Below are 13,322 nucleotides of genomic sequence, written 5' to 3' on the forward strand. Positions count from 1 at the left end.
AGTGATGTGCAAATGAATTGTGGGTGACCTAGCAAAAGGAAGTCCTTATATAACTGTGTTCCCAATTTCTGTTATAGCTTCATGATCTCCCTTTCCATTAGGCCTTCTTTCCTGCTTTCCATTCCCAAAGTATGAATCCAAGCTATTGTTTATGTTTACCTTTAGGTACTCCCAGAACCCCAGGTTCTTCTCCATCCTCCTTTGTAACCAAAGGGCTCCTGATGTAAAATCAAAAGAGAAAGAGAATCTTAGGAAAATCAAAAGTAAGTGGATACAGTTTGCCTGCCTATCTGAACACTCATTCTAAAAGTTTCCCCCCTCAAATTATGCCAGTAGAGGCAATTTGACTTTAGTCTCCCTTGGCCCAGACAAAAATCATGAAGATCAGGACTTAATCCCAAGAATATCAGTAAAAGGTCTAGCTCCTTAACAGAAGACAAGCATTCAATGTGAGATAATAAGTATGTACTAGGTACTTGTCTCTTGAAATAAATTGAATTTTATTGAATCAAACTGAATCCAAAAGAACTCCATACTTCTTGGATTTTTTTTAATAATCCCTGTAAATCTTTTAATATCAAAGGATTGTATTGTAGTGTGAATAGTATCAAATTGAGACATAACAAACTAGAGTTGCAGTACTGATTCCTTCACTAAGTGTGTTACCATTGCTAAATCATCTCATTTCCTCTTTTGCAGTGTTGGACTACAAATTTCTAAAAGGGTGGTTCAATCTAAAGTATTATATACTAGGAGTAAGATGGTCTCCTGGGGCTCTCAGTGGCAGTAAGTCTGAGGAGCAGCCTGATGTAATGTGTTGTGTCTGGTGTCAAGAAGTCCTGAGTTTGAATCACTTCTTTAGTCAGGTACTAGCCATGTGACACTGAACTTAACGTGTTTGAGCCTCAGTTTCATCATCTGTTAAATGGAAACATTTATAACAACTATCACAAGGATTTGTCATGAGAATTGAAAAAAGATGAGTATAAACTTGTTTATACATTCAAGACATATATATGCATATATGTACATACATACATATATACAGAGAGAGAAAGAGAGAGAGAAGAGAGAGAGAGAGAGAGAGAGAGAGAGAGAGAGAGAGAGAGAGAGAGAGAGAGAGAAAGGTGAGTCAAGGAAGAGGATTTACTTTGGTTTAATCTGATAGATTCCAGAAAGCTCCCATACAGGAAATATTATATTGTGTTTTTCTTATAATTTCCAGTCACACATTAGATCCTTAATAAGTTTTTGTTGACTATAATGATGCTAATTATCTAGAGATTTATTTTATACACCTTAGAAAAAGCTAAAAGCCAAGAGGAAATATTACTTATCTAATTTTAGTTCTTTCTACCTCTGGAGAGGTGAAAAAGTTAACCAGGACATCTATCTGCTTTTAAATGATTTTAATGGGCTTAGAATTCTCCTGCATAGTAATGGACAAGAGCCTTCACAGAATCTGCTATGGTTTTGGTTTATTTATTTATTTATTTATCTCTTTGCTTGATGGCTTTGAGTAAGGTATTCATGTGACAACCAAATGTAATCAGCAGAGGAGCTCAGAACCACTCTTGGAATACAATCGGGCCCTGGCAAACAAAGGCTCCTTTTACAGATATTTCAGAAATCATCTGATCACTGTTTAGCCCATAATCCTTACTAACCCTCTTCAGTTATACAACTCCTCCTTTCCATTTTAAAAATGCTCTTCACTCTATTCCTTTTTTTTTTTTTATGGGGTTCCCTCCTCTCCAACACACACACACACACACACACACACACACACACACACACACACCTCTGTCTTTATTAGGCCAAAATGAAGTGGAATAGAGATCAGGAGAAGGAAGGGAAGGAGAAACTCTTCCATGATAAGAGGTGGCAAGTGTTTGCTGCTGACCCCTGTGCATGACTGGATAATAGCAGTTTTCCATTTCAGACAATGCATTTCAATTCTTGCCGTGTGCCTTTGTCCATCTGTATAAAGAAAGGAGTGCTGAGTGACAGCTCGGGTTAGCCTGCATGAACAGATACCAATAAACCCTCCCCAACCTGGACCTTTAAAAAAAAAAAAAAAAAAGCCACATGCCTGCTTGCCTGCGGCTTATTATTAAGACACCTTCACAGCTTAAACACTTAAAAGCAAACCAAATTAAATGGCAATTAAGAGAATGCCAAACCCTTTCATATCTACCAGATTAGAATTTGGAGATAACCAGCTCTTATCAGTTAAACTCGGGATAGAGAAGCTGAGAGAACTGGTTCCCAGTATATAGTTTGGATAGATTTCCCCTATGATGATCCCTTTCCCCACCCCCTACCCCCCAGGGATACTAGATAACTAAGTAGAAGAGAAGTTAGGGGGAAGAGAAACCGAGTTTTGAACGAACTTGAGCTCCGGTGTTGTTTGAAAATAGATAAATCCATCTAGAAGATGGATGTGGACGTGTATCCTCTCCTCCTTGCCCCCTCTTTGAAAAATGTAACTTCCAGAAGCTTAAAGGTTATTTTGGTTAATGATGTTCACACACCGAGTGTCAGCGTTAAATGGTCTCTACGAACCCCCCAATTCAGCGATATTTCAAAAAAAAAAAAAAAAAGGCAAAAAAAAAAAAAAAAAAAGGAGAATACAAAAGAAAGGAAGAAAATGGGTTGGGTGGGGAGTGGAGGATAACGTTTTACCTAAATTCAAGCTCTTGTCATATGTCTCTATTCTGCTTGTATTAAATATATATAGATAGATCTCACCGGTTACACTATTTTTTTTTTTTTTTATGATGAGAACTTGGGACTGTCCATCAGGGCTATTTATTTTAAAAGCTGCTTCAAAGTGTAAGCCACTGTACTACGTTGCCTTTCAAAAGGGGGGAAACCACCCAAATTCGATGTAAATAAGGAAATACCAACATTGTCTCCACTTAGGCAGAGCCAGCCATCCCAAAGTGTGTAATATTGGTTTGGGTGCAGGTTGGAAAAGGGAGCTTTCCAGCTCCCATGGAGTATAACCAATCGGAACGAACACTTACCTATGTAAAAGGACGCTTTAATTAATATATATATATATACTTCTGTCTCTAATATTCGCGTCTCTGGGCTAGATCTGTTATCTTCACAATAAAATGTGTGCAAATTCTCTTCATAGAGATGAGTCCCCACCATAGACTGTATAGAAAAGCATGATAAAGGTTGGAAAAAATGGATAAAAATGTTGAAAGAACCTACAGTTCCTTATTAGGCGAAGATACAATATTTATTCCTTGTCTCCTGGGATAAATCTCTTCTGCCTATTGTCCTCCCAGTACTCAGTGCTGATGCTTAATTTTCAAAACTTCTATATTACCAAGGGACCTACGACATCAGCCAAAGAAATACTCAGCAAGTACAAAATCTGTTCCAGGGAGCTGCTTTTGTGCAGAGGGAAAATTTTGTTCCTACAGGTTTTTAAGTGGGTACAAGGCAAGGAGATATCTGATCCGGGCAAAGCTATTACAATTTAGAACTCTATCTATAGATCATGTTTTTCCTTTAAAAAAAATTGGAAAATACAAGAAGTTTGGATTTTTTTCCTGATTCTTTTTTGGAGGGGGAAATTGCATCGTAAGCTTTCGGAGAAACCCAACATGTCAACTACCTTTCCGGGACTAGTCCACGATGCCGAGGTATTATTACTTTTTTTTTTTTTTTCCCCTCCTTTTGCGCGCGTGTGTGTGGCTGCTGCGGCGGGCGGTGGCAGCGGTGGTGGCAGCTTCCCCTGTCTCTAATCTATATTGGACCGTTAAGTTTAATTATAATCTGGCTTTGGGGGGACTTAAAGAAGGAAAGAGGAGAAAGTTCGTTATGACATCTGTCGCCAGGAAGGGCAACTCACGGACACGTTAAGAAACAGTTGCCATAATGAGAAGGAAGGGGGAAAAATAATCCTAATAATAAAAGAATGAGGAGGAGGGGTGGAGGAGAACGAGATAGAGATAACGGATAGCCAGAAAGGCAAAGTAAAAAAGACTGGGAAGGGGGGAGGGGGCGGTAGGTGGACAAGGGGTGGGAAGAACGATCCCCTTTGGAATGGGTTTTTCAAGTAGGGGAAGACAGAAACAGAGGACTGGTTTTCTCCCCCACCGCCCCCCCCCACAACCCCCAAAAAAGAAGAAGGCTTAGAAAGTTAAGCATTTTTGCATAGTTTTTTTTTGTTTTTTTTTTGGGGGGGGGGTTCTTTTCTTTTTTTTCTTTTTCTTTCTTTCTTTCTTTTATTTTTTTAGGGTATATACATAAATGGTGTTTTTTTGAATATCACTAGCCAAATGGCCTTAGGGATCTATGAAGGCTTTTGTCTTTGAGTCTGGGCCGGAAAGGTGATCTGCTGGATAGATCAAGTCCTTTAGGGCTGGTCAACCTCGCTTGCGGAGGCCATAGAATGTACTTGTTCCAGACTCCCGACTTTGCGGCACTAGAGACAGAGCGCATTTAGAAGGGGTTGTGCGCGTGTGTCACCCGCACCTATATAGGGTGGTACGTCTCTGTGTGTGTGTGTGTGTGTGTGTGTGTGTGTGTGTGTGCGGTGTGTGTGTGTGTGTGTGTGTGTGTGTGTGTATGTTTCCTTCTCAACTGAGGACGTGGCCGCCCACCCTCAGTTCTCCAGCTTTCATGGGTTTGGTGGCACAGTCGCCTTGCCCTGGCTCTCCTCCTAATCGTTGGCTAGATGGCTATATAGATATCTCTCTAGCTCCATAATTACATCTAGATTTAGATGGATGGAGAGCGGGGCTAAGGGAGAGTTGCGCTTTGGTTGAAAATGACAAACCTCAAGTTTTTTTGCTCTCCTTTTTCCCCCTCTTCCTTCCAGATACGTCACGACGGATCAAACAGCTACCGTTTGATGCAGCTCGGGTGTCTGGAGTCCGTAGCCAATTCCACTGTCGCCTATTCCTCCTCCTCTCCTCTAACTTACTCCACCACTGGCACTGAGTTTGCTTCCCCGTACTTCTCCACTAACCACCAGTACACCCCGCTCCATCACCAGTCCTTTCACTACGAGTTCCAGCACAGTCACCCGGCTGTGAACCCCGACGCCTACTCCCTGAATTCGCTCCACCACTCGCAACAGTACTATCAGCAGATCCACCACGGGGAGCCCACCGATTTTATTAATCTGCACAATGCTCGGGCGCTCAAGTCCTCTTGCTTGGACGAGCAGAGGAGAGAGCTGGGCTGCCTCGATGCTTATCGCCGCCACGACCTGTCTCTTATGAGCCATGGATCCCAGTATGGGATGCATCCAGATCAAAGACTCCTGCCAGGACCCAGCCTGGGGCTGGCCGCCTCGGGAGCAGACGATTTGCAGGTAAATACGCATGCAGCTGATATTCTTTCCCCTCCCCCCCTTACTCCCACCCTCTCCCTACTTCCCCTCCCCAACGCCCATTGATGCCTCTTCAATAACACTCTCTCTCTCTCTCTCTCTCTCTCTCTCTTCTCTCTCTCTCTCTCTCTCTCTCTCTCTCTCTCTCTCTCTCTCTCTCTCTCTCTCTCTCTTCTCTCTCTCTCTCTCTCTTCTCTCTCTCTCTCTCTCTCTCTCTCTCTCTCTCTCTCTCTCTCTCTCTCTCTCATACACACACACACACACACACACACACACACACACACAACACACACACAAAAAAAAAAAAAAAAAAAAAAAAAAAAACTTGCGCAAACTTTTAGACAAACAGTTTTCAAAGAAGTAAGACCTTCCAGTCCTCTTCGTTGGAACAAGACACCTCACCTGAATTTGTGTCCAATTAACCCTGGGTGCCCCTTCAGTTTAAATAGGACTTATCTGTGAACCTGCATTTACTCTGAAGCAGGGGCAGGTTGGATTGAAAGGTTCCACCCATCTTCCTCCAACAATCCCTAAAGTAAAACTAAAATTAATCGACAGCCATCTAAGCCCCAATATCTTTCATTTCGTATGTGTGACTGTGTGTCTTACTCTAGTCTCTGGAAGCTTTGAAATTTATTTGGAGACACAAACACTCCGAAAAATATAGGCCAAAAAAAGGTATATACCGTGACTTTCACCTCTATTGAAACTTTGGTCAAACATTCTAAATTGCTCTGAAAACTTAAATTTCACAAAGTATAAGACACAGGGCTTATTTTTAGTGTTACATAAACCTTTCACAAGTTTCTTACAACTGTAACCATTCTTTCTATTCCATCACCCCGGGAAAGGACTGTCTTGCCGGACTAGATACAGAATAATTGGTTTTATTTTATTCTAGACAGATGTCAGTTTCATTCTATATATATATTGATATCTCTAATTAAGACAGAATATTTTAATGGTATCATAGTATCATAATACTAGATTATTCTTGCCCTCTTTCTTTTATTCACACTTATATGACACATGATATTATATATACACTTGAACGCATGTCATCTATCTATATATTTATATATAATTCATGAATACATTAAAATGTTCAACAAAAAGAAACCTACAGTTTCAACATCTTTTAATGATTCCAACTCTTCTTTCTCTTGTTAAACAACTGATTTTTTTCTTTCATCCTCACAAAGTTCTCCAAGGTTTCCATATCCACTCTGTGGGCTCAAAGATTGTAAGAGCAGAATTTTGGAGACGTAGGAGATCCCTTGTTACGCACTGAAAAGCTTTTCCCCTCATTTACCTCCGAGCAAGGGAATATTTTAAAATTAAAGAAAAAGCCCTTGCTGTCATAACAAAAGAATGTTAGCCCTAGGATCAGCACGAAGGAGAAAAGATTTGGCTTCATAAACATTGACTTTCTACATTTAAATTCACTAAATAATTTTATACGCTCAGGGCGTTTTTTTACATTTTCCACAAGGATCCCCTTATGTCTCAGGGAGGGAAAAAAATCTGCTATTCAATGCTTAGCTCAACTAAAACCTATTTACTTCTTTTTATAACCACGTCTGCTGCTGATTTTTTTGTATCTGTACAAATTTTTTTTCTGTGAGAGGCACAAAGCCTGGCATTTTTCAAAAGAGGGGATTAGAACATTTGCAAGCACCAGACAAAGAGCGAATCCTGTGCAAAAGGACACCGTAGTTTATCCAATTTTCGACTTAGTGCCATTCAACTGGTCATTTATGCAATGTCATCCGACCAAACAACATGTTTTACTGGGGGGGAGGGAAAGGAGGGGGAAAGAGTTTGTAAAGCTGAGGGTTCCAGATTCATTTCTTCTAAGAAAATAAACAATCTTAAAAGGCTCTGTTGGAGAGAGTCTATACCATATTACCTTGCACGTTTCATATACTTCGGCACGTACTCTCCCCCACACACACCTTTTTTAAAATATCCTTAATCTTCCTTTACTCATTTCTACTCCAACTGGGGCAAACACAGAGATACTAAAAGAAGCATAACCTATATTTCCCTGTTCCCATGGAAGCACGTTTGTGCAATCTGTCTCCTTCCTTCCACCCTCTTGGACTTTGTTGACAGAATGGAAAGAGAGAGAGAAAAAGAGTCATAGCTAGTTTTAAAAAGAGAAAGGGAAGGAGGGTGGGGGGAGACCCAGTCTCTTTTTAATTCTTCCTTTTTAAAACGTTCATCAGCATATGCCTCATTTCAAATGCAACAAATGTAAATATACTTTTCCCTGAACAGAATTTTAAGTGAAAGTCCAATAGTTTGGAGGGCGGTTTAAGTCTGCCTAACAGATGCAAACAGTCTTGGGGCTTCAGTTCCATCTTTGAGTCCCCTAAAAAGATTTGCTATGGCCAACAAAGGAAACTGTCACACCTTTTCCCATCACCGCTTTAATTTATGCTCAGTCTCCAAGTTTTTTTTTTCATATTGATTTGATAATCACTTTAAGGCAGAACATTTAAAATAAGAAAGAGCCCAGCAGTGGGTTGAAAAGGGGGTCTTACAGCCTTGCTTCAATATGGTGAAAATGGGAAGGCAAAGAGGGAGCCAGGACTGTAAAGGTTGTTTTGTAAAGTGGGTTTTTATTATGCACCGACTCTCTCCGCATTTACTTAACTCTTCACGGGCTGTTGGGTAGGTTAACACCCTTCAAGGTCTCTTTCATGTCCAATACCTCGTTTGTTTGTAAAGGAAAATGAGCTTTTAACACATTTCCATTGAGCAAAAGTTTTTATTTTATTCTGAACCTAAAATGAGGGGGGGAGAACCCCTTTCCTCATTCCCAACGCAAAAGGTTTCTCAATCAGGAAGGGATCCCAGACAAATGGGCAGCTCTGGAGCATGTGTCTGTGCCTTCTTCCAGAGATACACTTCTGTTGCTTCTAAGGGCTTTCCTGCCTCTGGGGCGACAGAACCAATATGTTCTGAATGTTCTGCATGTGATATTTTCCTTTGAGCTCCCCAATATGGGTGTGCATTATTAGGGCTGGAATTGCCTGTATCATTTGTCGAATACAGTAGGTGCTTAATATACAAGTTATTAGTAGGTGTAGTGTACATGATGTATGCATAGCTAGGGAATTCAAATAAAAAAGTACTCAGTGTTGAGATAAAAGGAGGCATTGCTCTTACAAGCTTTAGCTTACATAGAATCATGAAATACATTCCTTGAGTTTTAAAGAATTGTCAAGTCATTTTCCTTCCTTTTAAAACATATTTGCTGACATCGGTGATTTTGCTAGTCTTTTGCTTCTACTGCTAAATGTTCTCTCCTCCTCTAGGAGGGAGGAGAATGCTGATTGGTGGGGGCTGACAAACCATTATCTATTTGTGTCTGTATTTGATTTATTTTTCTTTTCTTTTCTTTATTTTTAAGGGATCAGTGGATGCCCAGTGCGGGCTTGTTCTCAATGGCCAAGGTGGGGTGATAAGAAGAGGTAAGGATAAGTCACTCTTTCATGATTTCCAGTTATCTTAGGTGGCTCTTTTATATCAGATTAAATTATTTATTTCTTTAAATTTAAAAAAAAAATTACTTTATTTCTGATGTTTCTGAAATTAGAAGCCTCACCACCCACCCAGAAGAATTAACATTTTAAAAATCTCCTATGTATTACTTTTAAATTTTGTATTTTACTCAATCAACAAAAATTCTACTTCTCTCCCTCCCACCTCAACACTCCTTCCCAATTTGAGAAAGAAAATAAAATAAAACTCCGGTTACTAATATGTATAATCAAATAAAACAAATTCCACATTGGCCATGTCCAAAAGACGTATGTCTCATTCTGTACTTAATCCTTCACCTCCTTGTCAGGAGGTGCATACGCTCCCATAAATTTCAGCTGCTCTCCCTCTCTGAAATTAACACAGAATACAATCTGCAGAAGTAGCATTAAGACTGAGACTGGAAAGGGAGGGTAGAAAAGCCAATCATGATGTCCTAATAGTTTGCCAATAACGCATGTCATAATGACTAAAATCGAAGTTCAAGGCAAAAAAACTTCTCACACCCTCCGCCCCTCTGAAATACCACCTCCCCAAGCAGAATTTCGGGTTTCATTTACTCCCAAATGTGCCAGCCACCGCCTGTAAGATTTCAAGCAATGGTGTTAAGTTGAAGCTTTGAGGGCTTGTATAAAAGGTGTCCAGGAAAACTGCAGGGGCGGGTAATAAAACGCCAATATTGTAGCCACCCCTATTTTCCTAAATGTTCTGAACATTTCTTTCTTTAAGGGGGGAGAAAGAGAGGAGGGGGTGGTGTTAACTGTACCGGATAAAGCTTTCTTGTTCCCATCTGTTAACAAAAACATCTGAATCCAGAGTTACTCAGTTCAAAAAGGAATGGGGTGATGGAGGGGGAGAGAAAGGGAGGGGTAGGGTTGAATGTGCCCTTCATACATTGTTATGAGTTCATATCTCTGCATCACAACAAAGAAAAGGCATATAAACTTGGGTTTTCTTGAGACCCTTAGGATTTGATAGTCAAAGATCATAGCTGACTATACTAGTGGTCTGAGCTTATTCTTCCAATGATCTGAATAACCCAAGCCACAGACCAGGGAAAGGGGACCAGCTGTTATCCAACTTCATAAGAATTAATAAGACATAGTCTATTCACCAAGACTAATTCCGCTTCGTGTTGCAGCTCTCTTTAGTAAACCGAATCATTATTATGGGCTGGCAATGCCAAAGACTAAGTCATTTTTCCAACTGCCATTAAATTTACTTAGCTCACTTACTAACCCTTTAATGCTCATTGAAAGACTGTATACTTTTTTTGTGAAAGGGAAATGAATTGGTGGAAATGAGTGGGGCCTTCAGTGTTTGAACTACAGACAACATAACAGGAGTAGGTTAACGCCAAAGATGAAGTTTGGAACTTCAGACAGGCCTACTCATCGTTCCCAAGGATCCTTTCTTTTTAAAACATGTCATGGTCACTAAGCAAAAGATGTGAGGATGAGAGATGGAAGAAACAGTAGGTCAACATTTAAACACAAATTTGTTAACTAGGCAAACTCCTTTATCAATTTAGTAGTGCATAAACCTGGAATAGGCCTGAGGATAATGACAATTTAAAGGAAAAAGCATTAGGATTTACAAACAGGTAACGTGTTAGGAATGAAACCAACATAGCTAGATCATTAAAGGTAAAGTAGTCAATTCAGAGAGCCAACCATATTTTTAAGGGTGCAGATGGTGCTGAAGGACAGCGCCACTAATTAGACGCTTGTACTCTGTTCTTGGAGGACTTTTTGTCTTTGCTTGTATATTTAAGTTTCCTTCTCTACTCTTTTTCCCCCTAAAAATCATTTTTAAATGCTTTAAATGGAATTGTAATTTAAAAGATTATCTCCTGTAGTAGTTAGGGGAAGTTACTGGAAAGAAAAAGTGAGCGAAGAAAATTAGAAAAGTTACTGGAAAGGGTGAGGGAAAAGGAAGTGAGAAAGTTCTGTGATTCCATAAATTTTGATATGTGGGGATCCAGGGTCGTCTTCCTGCTAGAGAATTTCGTTCTTGGAGTAGAAAATCTGAGCGCTGGCTCTTAAAGTTTTATGTAAAGAAAATTGTTTTCATGGGTGCCTAATTGTTTCTCTCCTGTTTGAATATGGTACTGTTAATTACACCTGGTAAAGGTTGTCGAGCTTGAGATTATGAACCCTGATTTGAAACACTTCAGTCGTTAAAAAAAGGAGAGGAGGAATATGCTTTGGGATTCTTATACTAAGATTGATCTCCCAGTTGAGAGAGGATTCCGAGCAGTTTTCTCTTGAAGAGTGTATTCCATTTCTGAAGCGCTGGTAAACCCTTTCTGATTATTGCCTTAATAGATTTTAGCCAGGGTGTATGCGTGCTGGCATATGTATTTTCCTTTATAGCAATTAAAATTTTCAAGGATTTAAAGATTTCCCCTCCTCGCCCCCCCAAAAAAAATGCAGCTCAATTACATTTGATAAGCTTTTCCTGCCTCTTTCAAATAGTTGTTTTTTGTTTGTTTTGTTTGTTTGTTTGTTTTTTTAAATCATAGAGCTGATGCTTTATGAGCCCTTGCTTTAAATCTAACAGAGAGAAGAAATGATATTTCTTGTTTTCTGGGTTTAAAAAAGCAGCCTTTTCCTCCTGTCACTGAGACGCTACAGGAGAGCCCCATGTCAAACATTAGGCTAACGTGTTTTGTTTTGATTTTTTCTTCTTCTCATAGATCAGGTGACAGATGCTAACTACAAAGTGGGGTAGATACTCCACGATTTGGGTACAGTTCATATTTAAATTGCTTTTTTTTCATCACATACTTTCGTGTTACTTTTTACATGTAATTTAAGGGTGACATGAATTCGGAATGCGTAAAAATGCGCGACTTTTTCTTGATTCATCCTCGTCGCCCATTAAGTCTTCCAAGATCATTTGAAACTCTTCTTTTCTAAGTTAAAGAAATAATAATATTTTTTAAAAAGCTAGATTTCTTTACAGAGGACACCAAAATATCTATCATGGTAGAGCCTAATCATGCATCTATTATTTCTGTAAAATCTAAGTGCCATTTTTCAGCTCACCAGATTCAGCAATTGTATTTAGTTTTTCATTCCCTACCCGTCTGTCTCTGTTTTCTTCCTTTTGTGTTTATCTCTGTGTCCATCTCTAAATGTTTTTTTTTTTTTTAACATTTCTGTCTCTGTCAGTCTTTGTCTTTCTGTAATTGTCAGTGTTTTTGTCTCTCTCTGCCTGAGTCTTTTTCTAATCTGCCTCTGTCTCTTTCTGTCTCTGTTCTCTATCCCTGCCTCTCTTTATCTGTCTATTTCTATCTCTACATGCCTCTTCTTCTGCCTGTCTCTGTCTCTCTGTCTTTCTCTGTCTCTGTCTATGTTTAGGTCTGTCTATCTGTACGTCTCTCTCTCCCCCCTCCTTTTTTTTTCTCTATTCCCCAAGAAAAAAAATGACATTTCAGGGTCTAGCTGATAGACGGGGCAATTAGTTTGTGTTTGCCTTTAATGAGGGTCGGAAAGTAAAAGAATGTACAAGAAGACAGAGGCAGTAGTGAAGTAATTACTATCTAGATAAAATATTTGCCACCGAATCTGATGCAGCTATCCCTATGCTATCACTTTCAGTTAATGGTGTGCAAGATTTCGCCCGAAGCTCCGCCATTCTAACCATCACAACCAATAATCTTTACTTTACTCGGGCGCTCTCGTATCGATAGCTTCTCTAGCCTCGGGCGTCTGCTTTGATATGTTAATATTTCTGAGTACCAAACTCTGCAGAGATCATATTAATGTTGTACATACAGAGTGGGGCTTTGCCTTAGTTGAATATTCAGATTCCCAGTTTCAAAAGACAGCTCTTGAAGAAATGAAGCTCCTATTTACAGGAGTCGTCTGTGTTTTTAATCATTAAAAAAAAAAAAAAAAAAAAAGAGAATCTTTTTTTTCTCCTAGAATCTTCTCGGTTTCTCCCTTTCTTTTCTTTGTTAAAAAGTCTCACCTTTCATCCCCCAGTAGACGCATTTAATAATAAAAGAACTATAATAATCCTAACACTAACTGTAGTGATCATGATGGGTTCTTTCATTTGAATAGTAAGGTAAGGGAGTCTCCTCATTTGAGGAGTTTCTGGCTGAAATGGAGGTAGTTGGGGAAATGTAGTCTTACCTACAGATATTTGAATTTTTAAAGGCAAATACGATGACATTTGGTCCATGTATCTCTTTATAAAACTCAGCTGGCAAAATCGAGGCGGGGGTGGGGGCGGGGGGGGAAGGGGGAAAAGAGCTCTTGTTTCACTTTGTGATCCTTCTGCCTTCCTGCCCCAGGCTAATTTCAGAAGCTTAAATACCGCTATAGCCTCTGGGCCACGAAGAGAGACGGCCCAGGCTACCGGCAATATCTCTTTCTCGATTGCCCTTGGCAACATAAAATAC

At 39.7% G+C, this 13,322-nt stretch overlaps 1 protein-coding gene across 3 annotated transcripts in view; it reads left to right on the forward strand.

Moving 5' to 3' along the window:
- Window positions 1–3,385: 3,385 nt before the first annotated feature.
- TFAP2D (transcription factor AP-2 delta) overlaps window positions 3,386–13,322 on the forward strand; it is a 77,375-nt gene continuing 67,438 nt past the window's right edge. Inside the window, exons 1-3 of one of the 3 annotated variants that reach the window (XM_051997139.1) lie at window positions 3,386–3,662; window positions 4,844–5,341; window positions 8,778–8,838. In XM_051997139.1, the coding sequence (XP_051853099.1) occupies window positions 3,624–3,662; window positions 4,844–5,341; window positions 8,778–8,838 (598 nt within the window). In that variant the 5' untranslated portion in view covers window positions 3,386–3,623. Of the gene's footprint in view, window positions 3,663–4,005; window positions 4,510–4,759; window positions 5,342–8,777; window positions 8,839–13,322 lie in introns of those variants that run through there. The other 2 variants (XM_051997140.1, XM_051997138.1) reach the window with 2 other exon arrangements.

Source organism: Antechinus flavipes, chromosome 4 (assembly GCF_016432865.1).
Source record: "Antechinus flavipes isolate AdamAnt ecotype Samford, QLD, Australia chromosome 4, AdamAnt_v2, whole genome shotgun sequence".
Classification (NCBI taxonomy): Eukaryota; Metazoa; Chordata; class Mammalia; order Dasyuromorphia; family Dasyuridae; genus Antechinus; species Antechinus flavipes.